Source organism: Echinops telfairi, unplaced genomic scaffold (genome assembly GCF_000313985.2).
Source record: "Echinops telfairi isolate 266 unplaced genomic scaffold, ASM31398v2 ScPeMD7_7421;HRSCAF=8459, whole genome shotgun sequence".
Lineage (NCBI taxonomy): Eukaryota > Metazoa > Chordata > Mammalia > Afrosoricida > Tenrecidae > Echinops > Echinops telfairi.
The window spans coordinates 5,489,474-5,506,746 of record NW_022111321.1 but is presented as its reverse complement, the minus strand read 5'-3'; the positions used below and the strand labels follow the sequence as shown (position 1 = coordinate 5,506,746).

Genomic DNA, 17,273 nt, shown 5'->3' with positions numbered 1-17,273 from the left:
GTGGCACAGCTCCTCTGTTCTGTTGGTTTCTTTGTCTCCGCCTCTGGTCTCTGCCTGACACCTTTGCTCTATTGCTGGGGCCTCGGCCACTTCAGACAGAGATGTCGAATAGGCTCTTCTGACAGAGATGTCGAATAGGCTCTTCTTGGATGGCCTTGAGCTCTCCCTGCTTCTGAGGTGGCTTTGAGGTGTGGCTAGTTTCTTTCCGTAGACCATACCCCCAAGGAAACAAAGGGTGTGACTTGATTTACATCCTCTACTAAGGTTGAGACCTAAATCCCACCTTCATCTAGCCCATTAGTGGAGCAGAGAACTCCCTCAAAATGGGATTATAGTCTTAAGTATTCAAAAATAACAAGAACAACAAAAACTCACTACTATAGTAGACCCAATAGGGTAGGCTAGAACTGCCCCTGTGAGTTTCTGAGGCCCTCTATGGGTGCACAAAGCCTTTTCCTTCTCCCCATGGCAGACTGGTGATTGTGAACTGCTACCTACTAGCCCTTGTGTAACCCCTCTGCACCCAGGGCTCCTCAGCGACAGGTGTGCAGTCCAGAATTGGGTGGTACATCACATAAGGAATTACGGCTAGAAGGGTCTTATTAATTGACTACATGCCAATGTTTAATCTATTATTTATGTAGTAGTCTAGAACTTAATTGAATACTGGATTTTAAAACTCAAATTTGAAAACATTTTTCTTTCATGAAGTGATGCTTTCTAGACTGTTCCCCAGATGCTCATATCTTTCCTTATTGAAGTCGCAGTGATGATGTAATGTCGTCTAGCTCTTAGTAATATTGTGGTTTCAGCTGAAAACCAAATTGTCCTTGACTATGTTATAAAAAGAAAGGGCTTTCCTCTGCTTGGATTTGGATGTACTTTCAAATGTGGAGCCAGTGAGATCTATCCCAGATGCTTATCCGTGTCTCTCCTCTGTTCAGATATTTGTTTGTATGAGTCATTTGCCCACTGTGTGGTTTGTCAGTCAAGTTGTATAAAACATCGAAAAAAATAAAATCGATGTAAACAGGTTTGTTTTGTATGATTTTTAAGTAGAATTATCTGACCCATTATTATTATTATTTTTTAAGTATACAAAGAAAGTGAGAAGGATCATTTATAAGTTCTGCACTCATTTTTCCTCTTCTGGCCCGTTATTATTTTGTTTTTCAGGCTTCAGAGACATTCTTTCCTGTTTTTCTGACCATTCCGTGGTGAAAGCTGACTCATACACTTGCCAATATCCAGTTCATTATTGTAGACAAGGTTTCTAAATTTCCTTTATAGCAAGTTTCTGATGAGCGGAGGAGGAAGAGAGAGAAAGGGAGGGAGAGAAGGAGGTTAAGGTTACATGGAAAATTACTGAATTGCTGAGCAGTTTGAATATAGTTTGATGAAGTAGGCATGAAAGAAAACGGAAAAAAAAATTGGGAGAGGCAGGATTGGGAGAGAGGAAAACTAGGCTGCTTATATTGTAGGAATAAAAAAAAGAATTATACCTTTTAATTCTTTTCACCAGTAAGATTTTGATGATTAATTGACTTTTCTTGATAATAAGAAAATAACAAAAGTGCTGTACTATCAAAGGAGCAGATCTTGTATAATCTTAGCTATTTATATAGCCATAGCTCTGGATTCATTGGATATTGAATGATTTTGATAGCAAATTGGCAATATTGTTTTCACTCAACTATAAGAATAGAGTTTTGTGTATTCCAGGACATTTCTGTAGTTCTCCCACCTCATATAAGAGGATTATGTAACCTTCCCCCTGCCCCCTACTCAGAATGTTTATGTTAATAAGTAAAATCTTGGCATCTCAGTCCCCATGGCATGAAGGTAGGTTGTCCTGATGTTTCTGACTTGCCTCTCCTTTCTTCATTGAATCTCTGTTCTACTGACATCTGAAAGGCAGTTCACATCAAGTAAAAATCATTAGGTATTATTAAAAATAATTGTTCTATTTGTTCCATAAATATAGGATCAGATTTGATCACTTCTTCCATTAAATATGTCATACTTCTACTACTACACACAAGCTAGGATTTCCTAGTTTTCCCTAGATCTCTAAATTTATCTCCATCTCCTCTCATATTCATTCTGTGTACCTCTGACCGTGTCCTCTGCCTCCAGTGGGTCATGCTTTTTCTGTACGTGATTGGCCAGGCTTTTTACCTTTATCTTCCTGGTACTATAAAAAAAATTAAACACATAGAAAGTTGATAGGAAATTTTGATCTATCAAAATTCTACCATTAACATTTTATTCTACTTGGTTTTTTTTATTGCCTATCCTCTGTCATTACTTCCAAATGATTCTTAATGCATATCATTAAATAGAGTTAATTTTCATATTAACTTTTTAAATTACGGTAAAATATATTTTTCTATTTTGTTGTGTTCACCATTTAAAGTGTACAGTTTCATGCGATTAATTACATTCACCATGTTGTACACCATACCATTATCAATTTCCAAGTTTTTTTTATCATCCCAAAGAAACTCAGTACTCCTTAAGCAGTAGTTACCAATTTTTCTCTCCCTCAGCTCCTAACCACTAATAATTTTTCTCTATCCATTTGTCTATTCTAAATATATAAACAATCATAAAATATTTGCTTCTTTGACAACAGTGTCAAATGTGTCAATTTTCTCAAAAGAAATAATGGAAAATAAAGTCTGAAAGTATCCACTGATTTTAATAATGTGGAAGTTATGGGGAAGGGAACACATTTCCTAGAAGGTGTTGGCGGCAAAGGCAAAGTCTCAAAAGTTGAATAATTATTGAGAGGTGAAGAATAGGAGATGGGCTGCAGGTAATTTGTCCTATTTGCAGGGAAGGTCAAGAAGGGCTCCTAGCAGCTGCAGAAGGATGTATTTGCTGTTCATTGCTAGGCCATCGAGTCAGTTTCCTTTCACCATGGCCTATGTACAACAGAAGGAAACACCACCCAGTCCTGAGCCATCCTTACAATTGTGCTTGTGTTTGAACCTATTGTTGTAGCCACTGAGTCCAAGACTTCCCTCCTTTTCACTACCCCTCCACTTTACCAAGTGTGATGTCCTTCTCCAGGGCGGGTCTCTCCCAACAGTGTTTTAGAGTCTTGGCGAAGTCTCCCCATCCTTGTCTCTCAGGAGCATTTGGCTGTACTTTCTCCAAGACAGATATATTTCTTCAATCAAGACAGCCTCATCTCAGGCATGCTTCTTTCTCTCTGACCCTCAGCCTTGCAGCTCTGTGGCTTCTTGTCCTCTTACCCTACTTTAGCAATGTTACAAAGCTCTCTTAATAAGTATCAAAGGCACCCTACTGTGACAATTATCTTCTACCTGAAGCACTTAATTCTAGGTCTGTAGATTGCAAACCTATCACCACCAAGTGCCCAGAGACCTCTCTGCTAGCAAGCTCCTGCCGGAAGTCGAAGCCCCTGCTCACTGTGAGGGTCAGGAAGTCCCGTCTCTTGGTTCTGCTGCCTCTGCTGCAGCTGTTTTTGCTTCTTGCCATCTCTCATTGTCTCTGGTGTCACAGCTTTCGGTCTCCTGGCGAGAAGAGGTTCTCAGTACAGGATCCTGAGTCCAAAGGACACATTCCATTCCTGCCTTTTTTGGTGGCAATGAGATCTCCCATTCTGCCTCTGGGGTGGCTCATTTTAATTCTCGCAGGATGGCAAAACTGACTGACCAGTTTCCATATTAGGGTTCAGCAGACTTATTTACATCATCCCTTCCCCACAGAGGTGCTATGAACATTTAATTACATTATTAGCAAGCTGTCTAATCCCTGGTAGTCCTCATACACCTGACATTTGCATATTCTCCATAGCTATTTGTGGGAATTAAAAGATTGTGTTGAAAAGTGCCACAATTAAGTAATTCACTGTGAATATTTTTCCTCCTTAGCTCAGTGGCCATGTGGCTTAATGGAAAAGAAAATGGGTTTTAGTGTCAAAACGAACTATGATTTAAATTCAGACTCTGGTACTCTGTTAGTGATGCAATCTTGAATAAGTTAATTATCCATCTGGGTTTCTTTTTCCTTATCCACGAAATGGAAATAATAATACCTCCTCTATGACTATTACAGCATTCAATGAGAAAATGTGCTGAACATTTTCCATAGTACATGTTATAAATTAGACAATATATATTTTCTAGAAAACAGCAATTGTAGATGTTATACATGCCAACATGACTTATTTCAAAATTTGATTAAAAATAGTGTATGTGATGCTGTGTTATAATTTTAAATGAGAACAGACATACTTGGTTGATATTGAGTGAAAAATTAGCATTTGAATAAGAAATGTTTCTCTTTTTTTGTCTTTCCTCCCCCTTTTTCCAATCCAGGTCCTGAGGGAGTGTAACAAATTAGCAGAAATGGAGGAACCACCCTTGCTTCCAGGAGAAAATATTAAAGACATGGGTTTGTAAATTTTTTTGTTTGTTTAATTTCCTTCTCCGTTCGGACTGTACAGATGAGGCAGTACAGAAAATAGGCCCACAGTCAGCGAGCTCCCCTCCTGCCTGGCAGCCTTCATTACCTCTAGCCTTCCAGCCCCAGTGTGCTCGGCAAGCTGTCTGTAATGCTCCACTTGGACGACCAAGACACATACAAGTTGAATTCTGTGAAATGTGTTGTTATTTGAATGGCAGAACTGAGAGATTGTGTTGCATACGTAAGCATTGAATTGTCATGTTGAGCAAGTAATTCTCCTAAAACATATTCTCTCTTTATGGCTTCCTTTATGTTTTCTTATTTGTAATTAACCATGGTCATTTTTCGGATGAAAATAACTTCCTTTTCAGTGCTGAAACCCTGGTGGGGACTGAGCATGATAGTGGGACAGGAGGAAAATCAAGGGAAATAGAGGAAAGAGCTGAGAGGCAAAGGGCATTTATAGAGGTCTAGATAAAGATATGCACATATGCAAATATCTCTATATGAGGATGGGGAAATAGATCTATGTGCTTATATTTATAGGTGTAGTATTAAGGTAGCAGAAGGACATTGGGCCTCCACTCAAGTACTCCCTCAAAGCAAGAATATTTTCTTCTATCAAATTGGCATTCTATGATGCTCACCTTCCCGACACAACTGACAAAGCGGGTGCATAAGCAAATGTGGTGAAGAAAGCTGATGGTGCCCGGTTATCCAAAGATATAGCGTCTGGGGTCTTAAAAGCTTGAAGACAAACAAGCGGCCATCTAGCTCAGAAGCAACAAAGCCCACATGGAAGAACATATCAGCCTGTGTGATCACGAGGTGTCGAACAGATCACTGAAGACAAATGGGTGCATATAGGTACCTTTCTGTACACCTAAAGAACTAAGCATACATTTATAATATGAACTAGCCACTATAAACAAGCATTTAGGCTATTTCTTTTGTCCTAGTACTTTTACTTCACATCATTGGTGTGGATTACCTAGAAAATGTCCATGGAGTATGAAAAACAATGTAATATACTAGGAGAATAAAGCTAATGGTTTATGAGCCAAAGTAAAAACCAGTTTCATTTTTAAGAGTTTTAAGTGCTTAATTTTCCACAGGTGTTATTTTATTGTGTAAAAATAACACAAAGATGAACACTACACTTTAAATACCTTGTGTTATGGTTAAGCAATTGGTTGTTAATCAAAAGGTTAGCAGTTCGAAACTACTCGCCATTCCATGGGAGAAAGAGGTCACAGTCTCCGTTCATAAAGATAACAGCTTTGGAAGCCTGTTGATAGTTCTACTCTTCGAATTTAAATTTTAACTTCTTATCGGTTGGTGTGATGGATGTCTCTGGTTGCTCTCGACCTTGATTGAATGAATACCTCATCCATTTTTTTCCCCTGCCAGGCTGATGTATACTCGAGACTCTACTTTTGTTGAACTGCTTACTGAGGTTATAGCAAACAGTGTGGCATAACAATAATTATCATTATTGTAACCCAACTGTCTCATTTAATCACTCTTACAGTATTATTTTGAAACAGATGTTAACTGATTTCGAGCGATATGAGCAAACTAAGGTGTAGAGAGACTATCAAGCTAGTAAAATTAAAGACAGCTTTCTGATAATTTTCCCCCCTCTTCTAAACCTAAAGCCCTTGGGTTTCTACTGAAAAACTGTTTTTCATAAAAGGCTTTCTACCACGTAGTGTCTTCTGTTGAGCTCCCTTGCTGTAAATATCAACGCTGTGTTGGATTTCATCCTTGACACTTTTGCTTTTGTATATATTGTCTTTGGCTGACCATATCTGAATTAGTAGCCTCATCTATCATGTATATGCTGATGCGTCCAAAATTTGTTTCTGTGTCCTAGTACATACCTCTGTGTTAGTGCCGGTAGACTCGAGAAACAAATTCATAGGCACACATATATATATAAGAAAGAGGTTTATATAACAGAGCAATAGAATATTGAGAAAACGGCCCAGCCCAGTCCAAATCAAGTCCATAAGTCCGATATTATCCCATGTGTCCGATACCAATCTATAAAGTCCTCTTCTGACTCACAAAACACATGCAATAGTCCTGAATGCAGGAAGCTCACAGGCCAGTGGGTGGGAAGTCTTGTGGATCCAGAGGTGTTGTAATCATCTCAGCACTGGCAGAGGTCTCCACGTGGCTTCTCCAGCACCCAGGTCTGCATCACGGTGGGTCCATGTGGCTTCTCAGGGATGTCTTGGAGAGATTCAGCCTTGTCAGTAGAGAGTCTCCAAGGGAGTGAGGTGAGAGAGAGAGTCTCCCACCTCCCAGGGGGAAATACCAGAGATTCCAGAATCCTCAGGAGAAGGCCATGCCCATAGAGAGGCCTCATTGGCTATGTCAAGATTGACAGGCTAGATGCCACGCCTTTACTCTTAATCCTCAAATTGACACCAGATTATATAACTACCACAACCTCCTAGACACACATCTTTGCATCTTCTGTAAGAACCTTATGTATAACATCTCTAAATCTGAAATGATCTTTTCTAACCTTATATCTCTATTTGGATGCTGTGTGCTACTTGGGCACTTCTCTGATCTCGTTGCTGAATGGACTTTTCCTTCCTGTATTACTTAGAATATGGTTTTGTACCCCTTACTGCACAAATTGCATATTCTCATATATTAATTTTATATCTGTTTATTCCCATCCTCCACCTAGTTGTGTGTTCACTTCAAGGTCATTTTAGTATATCTCACAAAATCTATTATAGATCCCTCCTCTGCAGGCACAGTTAATATTTGAGAGGATGAATAAGTCTTTTGGTGCTGCTAGAAACATCATTTGTAAAGTTGACCCTGCTTTATGGCAACTGTACATACGTCAAATAGAACTGTAATCCATAGGGTTCTCAGTGGCTGATTTTTTAGAAGTAAATTGGCAAGCCTTTTATTGTGGGTGATGCAAAAGGTTAATGAAATGCTGGCCCATCAACCTCACCCCAAAATGCATTTCAGTTAGCTGCAAGTCACTAACCATTTGCATCACCCACAGTAAGTGACCTTATTGTCACTGTACAGTATTACCATTTCAAAATTTACAGGAATATCTAATGTGCTAGATTAAATATCCCAATTCAAAATCACCCATACAAACTTGATTTTTATGTCAAAAAATTTAAATTTAAATGAAAATATAAAGTATAAGGCTGGAGTAACTTTGTATATGTTGATTTATATGAAAAATATCTTTGATATTTAGTTAGCTTAATTTACAGCCACAGTTTAAATGTTTTCTTTAAAAATGAAAGCGTGTTCTGAACATCAGTAGAATAGGAAATAACAATTTTAGAAGTAGATGTAGCCCTAGTAAGTCCTTCCTTAGCACAGGGGCAGATATTAAACAGAATTTGTTAAATTAGTAGCTTAGTTTGAGATAGAAAGGCAGCATGATGTGGTGAAAAGAATTTGTGGTAAAAGGTACAGGATTCAGGTCTTAATCTTAGCAGTTAACGTTTTGGATGTTAAAGGAGGTACTCCAGTGGAACATAGTTTGTGGACTCTGAAGTGCTAGATCACCAACACTGATTGTTCACACTGTCATTTCTTCTGGTCGGTCTCCTAGGCACAATCTCCTTTATAGTTTGTATGAACTCTGCTGATGATAAACTCTATCTTCAGATTGATTTATCTGCCACCAACCAGCCTGAGGGGAAAAGTTAGGGGTTAGAACACAGTTGAACCCAATGATAATGATAATGACATAGTTGTAAACTCCGATATTTGTGTAAAACTCTATTTTAGAAGTGCTTTCATGTGTATTATTTCATGACTTTAGAGCAAGGAAAAGATACAGGAAAAAAAGTATTGGTCTACCATTGGTGTATTCTGTTGTGGAATGTAAAATAGAGCTGATTTAATGTAAAAATTCTTCAGAGCAAGAAAATGCGTGCAAGGCACAATTGTATATCTTTATATAGTGATGGGTTTATTTGGTTTTAAAAGTATCTCTTTAAATGAACTGCCCCGAAAAGTATTTACAGTAATGTAGTTCATACTCGAATATTCCTAGAGGGACTATTTTGAAGAGTAGACATGTTTGTTGAAAAAATTAGTCTCATTTCAGATTCCATACAAGGAAGTCATCCTTCAAAGTGATGAATAGGAAGCTAAGCCAGGAATTTGGAGTACCTTATTAAATTTATTTTATGGCCCTAAGTTTTCCCAAACACCTTTTGAAAGGAAGTTCTTAGAAATTGGTCATTCCAGAGTAGTGCATCTTACTTCCTTTGAGTGATAGTCCTTGAATTGTTGATTTGCACAATAATAATGTAGCAGAATTTATGAATATTTTAAGATATAAAACTTTATATATTAGTATTATGAACTCTGCCATATCAAATATTATTTTGGGCTAGTGATAGATGGCTGAATTATCTTATTTACCGTATATACTCGAGTATAAGCCAACCTGAGTATCAGTCTAGGCACCTGATTTTACCACAAAAACTGTATAAAAAATGTGCTGTAAAACTCGGCTTATACATGAGTGTGTTAGTCTGAGTACATTAGAGAAACAAATCCACAAAACCTCATATGTATAAGAGAGAGTTTCATATAAAGGGTAAGTGCGCATCAAGAAAACATCCCAACCCAGTGCTGCCCAAGCCCACAAGTCCAACATTAACCCATATGTCCAACACCAATCCACAAAGTCCTCCTCCATATCACAAAACAGGTGCAATGATGCCGACTGCAGGAGGAAAGCTGAGTCAGTGAATATGTAAGCATCTCAGCGCTGACAGGGGTCTCCACATGGCTACTCCAGCACCCAGGGCTGCATCGGGGTAGGTCCATGTGGCTTCTCCTCAGGGATGTCTTGTAGGAAGTGAGCTTTGCCAGCTGAAGCAGGGACCTGGCTAAGGCAGCTACACCCTGGTCCGACCATCAGAAAGCAAGAGACCCGAGAACTAGAAAGGCGAGGCTCACTGAGCCATTTATCTCTCCGCCCTTCAATTAACCCCACATGTGTTTATCGGCCAGGTTGGCACAATACACTTTAACTAGATCAACGAGTACATACGGTAATCAAGTAATTCCTGTTTTTAAGAACATAATATTGTTTAGATTGCTCACTTACCATTTCATGAAAGGTTACTAGTGAGTCTTTAGAAAGTTGTTTTGGCTAGGAATATAAGAGATTCTTATTAAAATACTATTTCTCTGAGAACATACACATTTCATGTACAGTACTTTCCCCAGAAATAAAATCTAAATAGTCAGAAGTTCCTGATGTTGATGTGTGTGTTTTGGGTATTGTATTTTTAGGGCAGTGTTGAAAAACTAGAAGGTGATCATAGGAAGACCAGCATATTAGTGAGAGAGCCCAGAAACTCTGCTAAGATCAACTGTGGCTGTGCCTTGTGATATGTAACCTCTGTTACCAAATGCCCCACCCTGACCCACCCCACCGCACCCGTTTTATCCAAGAGGAATAGTGGCCATCTTCGTTTTCTTCTGTTCCTTGTTAGGAAGAGATGTTCCTTTTCCTCATCAAACTCCGCCCCCATCTCCCCATGCCTTCCCCAGATTACTGCATGGTTAGATGCTTGGGATAGGCTTCTGAAGTCTGTAAGAATCATTGATTCTGTGACTTTTGAGCATAAAGTTAGATTAACAATCAGAATTTTATTAAGTTTTATTTGTGAAAAGATGAATGTAGTTTTTACTGATGTGTTGTGTGTAGTAAACTTTAAACTCTTTGCCTTTCCAGCCAAAGATGTGACTTATATATGTCCATTCACTGGTGCTGTAAGAGGAACTCTAACCGTCACAAATTACAGACTGTATTTCAAAAGCATGGAACGGGTAAGACTTGTTATTGAATTAGATTTTTGTATGTATGTCTGTATGTTTACAACAGTTTTGTTCATTTTTCATCCTTGTTAATGGAAGGATTTCTGGTAGGGTTTTTCTCAGCTATAATTATGCAGTATGTATTGCTCAGTTTTAATTAGCTGGTTTTCTTTTCCTTCCTTTAGGACCCTCCATTTGTTTTAGATGCTTCTCTTGGTGTTATAAGTAGAGTAGAAAAAATTGGTGGTGCTTCCAGTCGAGGTGAAAATTCTTATGGACTGGAAACCGTGTGTAAGGTAAATTTTACAATATAATTTTATTGTTTGAAATATGGTGTGTGTTTAGATACTGATTTCAGAAATATCAAATGAATTTAATATTAAGAAAGTCATTCTGGCAGAAGAAATAAATACCATTTATGAATAATAAAGAGAAATGTTAATGTATCATAAGTTAGATCTGACCTTTACTTTCGGCTCAAGTCAGCCTATATTCATATTGATATGATCACATATATTCATAGCATCATCTTTTCATATGGCCATAGTCAGTGTGCATAATACTATACAGGACGTAAAATACTTTCATGGCCATTGTTTCACTTGAGCCTGATAAAGAGTCTGAAGGTGTGACAGATACTATTACTTTTAATTTACAAATTAGAAACATGAGCCTCCAAACAATTAAAGCATAGTACTTTGTAGTGCATAGCTTGGATATGATGTAGTCATCATCATCTATCATTTCTGTTTCTAGCTTTCATGCTTTTTCTGCTTCTGAAACAATGGTGGGAAATTTTGATATTGTAGCCCTTCAATGTTTTCTTATCTACTGCCACTCTGTAAGTGCATTGTCTCATGAATGGAACTTAGATTATATTTGTTACATTTTTACCACTAAATCAAAGGCATTTAATGCTATATACTACTTCCACCATTCAATGTTATTGTGGTCTAATTGCACCTACACAAATCACGATTTGTGGTAAGATTTTTCTTTATTCCATTTCCTCTTCTGCCTGTTCCAAAAGTACAAGCACAGGCACATATGCAGTTTAAAATGCTGATAGAGTTCTTAGGTCAAAATCTGTTAAAAAAATTCTTCCTTAGAGATTTTGTGAATATAGTGTCGTGACTTTGTATTCATTTGTATGCTTTTCTATTATAGTTAAAAGGGCTCTGATGAATATATCTGTCAGACATGTGTCAAGCATTCTCTGTTCTCATCACTTTTCTTTAATTTAAAGTAAATAGAGTACAGAGTATAAGAAGGTAAGAGGAGAGCCATGAAATCTTATCATTTAAAATATAATTTTATTCTGTGGAATAAAATGATGATCAACAATTTTTAACACTTGTGGGGCCCCGCTATGGTAGTTTGGGAGCAATTCTGTGGTTAAGGGTGATTCTGAGTACTTCTTAGTTTTTAAAAATAGTAAAGCTGACATTCTAGTTTTGTATCAGATTTGTAATATGGTGAATTTCTTGCTCATATGCTTGTAGGTACAGTGGCTTCCTTTATATAAGAACAACGGGCTTGTATAGGGCATGTTTATCTACTGATTGGACTTAATATGGGAATTAATATATTCAATCTTGCCCTGATAAGTACTCCCTTGAAAGGCAAGAGAGTTATTTGCATTTGTGACATAGTGTTTGCCTTCTGCTTAATTTTTGATTATACCATATACACTCGTGTATAAGCCGAGTATTTCAGCACATTTTCAATGCAGTTTTTGTGGTAAGATTAGGTAGTATATAGGTACCTCAAGTTAGAATATGCTATCTAAATGTAGCAATGATTGCTGTAAGTAGTAAAGTGTCTGTTCAGTTTTATAGTGTGGGGAATAACAAAGCTATTTGAGTTCTGCCTATTGTAAAACATTTAAATTAAATGAATAGTCTTAAAATTATTTTTTTCAGACGTCAGACAGTGTAATATATGATAAAATAATAATTTATAAATTATCAAGGGTTCATGAGGGAGGGAGGAGCAGGGAGGAAGGGGAAAAAAATGAGGAGCTGATGCCAGGGGCTTAATGTTTTGAGAATGAAGAGGGCAATGAATGTCCAAATGTGCTTTACACAATTGATGTATGTATGGATTGTGATAAGAGTTGTATGAGCCCCTAATAAAATGATTTTAAAAAATTTAGTTGTTTTCTTTGAACTTTTTATTGTGAATTAGGTGATGGGGTTTTACTTATTGGGTCATAATTTTTACATTCTACATCTCAGCCTTCAGTGGCTTGCTCTGTTCCTTCCCACTGCACTTGCTTGATCCAACTCCCTCTTGTAGTATGTTACTGTTCCCATCACCAAAGTTAACATATATCTGTAATACAGTGTTTCCCTTTCTACCGTTGCTCTCATTCCTAGTAACCATCAAATTGTTTCTTTTGGCATAAAAACATACATACAAGGGATACTCCCCACAAAAGAGAAGAAAAAGCTCCACTGGGCAGAGCTTTCATACTATACATTTTTCCTGCTAGGAGAGGATTCATCAAATCGCTCTGAGTTGGTGCACCCAGTGGCATTGCCTGGGAAGGTTCTCTGTGGTCACAGTGAATTTTTTCATAAAAGCAGTTTTGCTTCAACCACCTTTTTTGTGATGGTCTACTTAAGAGAACAGTATGCGACTCTGAAATTTTGTTTCCTGCCCTGGGAAGCACTGTAGAAACTGTTGTGATGTTGAACACAGCTTACAAGGACAGCTCTATGGGAAAAATTTAAGTGTGCGAGTGGTTTTCTTGTTTCAAAAAAGGTGAAATGTCAATCGATGACAAAGCTTGTTCTGAACATCCATGAACTTCCCAAAGGGACGAGAGTGTCAACAAGATTGGTGCCCTTGTGCTCAAAGACCAACGAGGGACCATTGAAAAGATGGAGAAGTTATTGGGACTATCTTGGAGCTCGGTTCAGAGAATTTTAATGAAAGATTTGGGAATGAGGAGTCGCTGCAAAATTTGAGCCTCGGGTCCTGACTGACCAGGGAAAAGAGTGTCAACTGGAAGCATGCTGTGCTTTGAAAGAACAGCTCCAAAGTGATCCAGACTTATTTCCAAGGTCATAACTGGTGACAAGACATGGTGGTATTCTTATGACCCTGAAAATAAATATCAGTCAACTCAGTGGAAGAAACCGTCATCACCTTGCCCCCCCAAAGTTCATCAAGTGAAATCAAAGATCAAGACAATGCTTATTGTTTTTTTGATGTGAAGTGGGTAGCGCATTTGGAGTTAGTTCCACCAAATCAGACTGTTAATCAAGCTTTCTATTTAGAGCAGTGGTTCTCAACCTTCCTAAAGCTGCTACCTTTTAATACAGTTCCTTACACTGTGGTGACCCCCCTCAGCCATAAAATTATTTTCGTTGCTACTTCATCACTGTCATTTTGCTACTGTTATGAATCAGGCGACCCCGGTGAAAGGGGTCGTGACCCGCAGCTTGAGAACTGCTGATTTAGCGGTTCTGAAAAGATTACATTATGTAACAGTGTGCCACAAAAACCGCTTGACTTGTGGCAGATGGGGGACTGGTTTTGCCACCACGACAATGCACATGCTCACGGAGCCATCTCAGTGCACCAGTTTTTGGCCCCATGCACCAGACTCACCTGACCTGGCTCCGTATGACTTCTTTTTGTTTCCATGAATGAAGAGGGACGAAAGGATAGTGATTTTATGATGTGGAAGAGGTGAAGAAAATAAGGGAGGTGTTGTCAGCCATCCAAACAGATGAATTTGAAAAATGTTTCCAAAAATGGAATTGCAGATTTGACAAATGTATTAAGTGTAATGGAGAGTACCTTGAAGGTGATAAGGCTGTTTTGCAAAAAAAATTTAACTATATAGCTTTGAAAAAAATTCTGTTTTTTGGGGGGGCTACCCCCTCCTATGTAATCAGCCATATATATGATAATTTGTGTGTTGGTGAGGTGATTAGCTTCACTCAGCATAATGACCATGTCATGAGGTGTTTTATAGTTTCATTATTATTCTTTAACAGTGCATAGTACTCTTGTGTATATGTAGCAAAGTTTACTTATCTATTGTTTCCACGAGTGGGCATTTAGGCTATTTCTATACCCTTACTATTATGTTTAGTGGTGCCATGGACATGAGTATGATTTTATCTGGTCGTGGTGTATTCTTTATTTCTAAGGGGCATATACCATTCGCACTATTGCTGGGTCATGTGGTACTTCTGTTCCCAGTTCAGTTGTTTGAGGAAGTACCATATAACATCAACAGTCTAGTAGCAGGAAGCTTTATGGGGTGAACGTCCGATGTAAATGAGTCCTGGGAGGGGAACTCTCAAACTCACTGACTATGAGTCAATTCCAACTCCTAATGACCCTTGAAGAAGGGTAGTACTTCCCCTGTGTGTTTGCAATACTGTAAATCTTTACAGGCGTAGAAAGCCTCATCTTTTCACCAACGAGGGCATAGTGTGTAAGAGAATAATTACCAAATATAGTGGGAATGGAGACACATATGACAGAAAATGGGCTTACTCATTAAAAAAAAGAAAAAAAAGAAAACATTGATAGTGTGTGTCTACCATCATATTCACATATAATACTTCTCGAGTGCTATATTAAATGCTACCTAAATGCTATATTAAAGTGTTTTGTCTCTTTTTTTTTTCACAATAAGTCATCATAAAATACCCTGCCTCCAGGATCCATTGTGTGATTTATTTTTGTATCCTACATTAATAAGCCTTAATCTTTTATGTAATAATTTTAAGTAATCTTGATTGACTAAAGTAATAAATCTTTCCTAGGATATCCGGAATTTAAGGTTTGCTCATAAGCCAGAGGGGCGAACAAGAAGGTCCATATTTGAGAATCTAATGAAGTATGCATTCCCTGTCTCTAATAACCTGGTAAAGTCTTATTACTTTTCCTGCTTTTCCCCTTAAGCAATTGTGTCATTTAGGTTTGTTTAATCTAGTGTTTGGGGCCAATTTATTCAGGTATAAAAATTTGAGGAAGCCAGACTTGCTGATTTTTGAGGCTTGTGCCCACTCTTATATTCTATAATTCTATGACTCTCCTGTCTACGGTACATGTAGTTCTTTATTAACTCAAAAAACTCACTGCTTTCGAATTGATTCCCACTCAAAATGACCTTATAGTACCAGAAAAACTGTCCTTTGGGTTTCTAAGACTATTTATGGGCTAGAAAGCCTTCTGTAGAGTAGCTTGTGGCTCTGAACTCGTGGTTAGAAGTCCAAACCCTAGCCTTTGTGCCAGCATGGCTTCTGTTTGGATTTGAAATCTCCTTTGCCATTGGGATCTTAGAATAAAGGTGAACATTTTTGGAACAAAGTGAAAGGAAGAAATTTCTGGATTCCTGCTGTGTGCTATTAACAATGTTAAACTCACACATTTACAATTTATAATTTTAAATGCCACTATAACTCTGTGGTGACAGTAATTTCATTTATCCCCATTTAGAGAGGAAACTAGAATATAGTAAGCTGTTAACTCAGAGGAAATAGAGCGTAGCACTGAGCCTCAACACTGAGCCTCTTTTGACATCAGTTTCTCAATGTTTTACATCATAGTTTTTATGTATAAAAAATTGGTCACTTTATTTATTTATTTATTTTTCTTTTTTAACATTTTATTAGGGGCTCATACAACTGTTATCCCAATTCATACACACATCAATTGTGTAAAGCGCATTTGTACATCGTTTCTCAAAACATTTTCTCTCCATTTAAACCCCCGACATTAGGTCCTCATTTTTCCCCTCCCTCCCCCTCCCCCCTCCCGCATGAGCCCTTCATAGTTTATAAATGGGTATTTTGTCATATCTTGCCCTGTCCGACGTCTCCCTTCATCCATCCACTTTTTGGTTGTCTGTCCCCCAGGGAGGAGGTCACACACAGTTCCATGTAATCGGTTCCCTCTTTCCTATCCATTCTCCCTTTACTCTCCCTGTTTTGCCACTCACACCACTGGTCCTATAGGGCTCATCCGTCCTGGATTCCCTGTATTTTCAGTTCCTATCTGTAAAAAATTGGTCACTTTAAATGAGTTTTGTGAGTACCCAGATTATAAATTACATGCTAAAATTTAAAAGGTTCTTTCATACTTAAGAATGTATAACAGAAACTTCAAAGTTGCTTACCTGCTGATTTCTGTATTGTCTTAGTTGTACAATTTATTTTTGAGAATCAAATTTAGAACAGCTACCAAAGTTAGCGGAAAAGATATTTTGAAATTTGGTGAACTCTTGGGTGGTGAGTCTCTGAGTTTCAGTATATATTTGAATAATATTTCCAAAAACAAATAAAAATAAATGTTTCAAAATTGTAAAACAAAACTAAAATAGCAAGTCACTCATAGATAAGAATATGAAAACTTTGTGTCTGATAAAGATGCTAAGGCATTTAAAAAAGTTTGCAGAAAACTGGAATTAAAAGTTAATGAAATTTTTTCCACAACCTTTTTGAAAGCCTTGTGTTTCGGATACCTTACTTAGCTATTAACACTATGCTTTTTTTTAAAGCCTCTCTTTGCTTTTGAATACAAAGAAGTATTCTCTGAAAATGGGTGGAAGGTATATGATCCTCTTTTAGAGCACAGACGGCAGGTATGTACTTCGCTTTTTGTTTTTTGCTTTCTTTAATTTTAGTAGTCTTATGTTCTTGTTACAGACATGTAATGAGAAGAAAGCAGTTTTCTCTGGTTTAAATTTTCTTTAAAATTGTTTTTGTATTTTAAATGTAGGCTTATCTGGATTGTTTGGCTTTTAGTTTCTGTTGAGCAGTGTTTCAGAATATGTTAAAACTTTTTTATGAATTCTTAACATTCTGTGAGTACATGAGTTTATTGTTTAAAATGTTTTAGCATTTTTATAAATGAAAATAGAGTTGAGTATATGAGGGGGTACCCAAAAAAACTGGAATATTTTTTCAAAACTATGTATTTAAATTTGTCTACAAATCAACCATATCACCTTCAAAGTATTCTCCATT

At 37.5% G+C, this 17,273-nt stretch overlaps 1 protein-coding gene across 2 annotated transcripts in view; it reads left to right on the top strand.

Moving 5' to 3' along the window:
* Nucleotides 1–17,273, top strand: part of MTMR2 (myotubularin related protein 2) — a 90,627-nt gene that overhangs the window by 38,923 nt on the left and 34,431 nt on the right. For both annotated transcript variants that reach the window (XM_045297771.1, XM_045297770.1), the window contains exons 4-8: nt 4,350–4,425; nt 10,196–10,290; nt 10,464–10,574; nt 15,069–15,170; nt 16,805–16,888. In XM_045297771.1, the coding sequence (XP_045153706.1) occupies nt 4,380–4,425; nt 10,196–10,290; nt 10,464–10,574; nt 15,069–15,170; nt 16,805–16,888 (438 nt within the window). In that variant the 5' untranslated portion in view covers nt 4,350–4,379. The remainder of the gene's footprint in view (nt 1–4,349; nt 4,426–10,195; nt 10,291–10,463; nt 10,575–15,068; nt 15,171–16,804; nt 16,889–17,273) is intronic.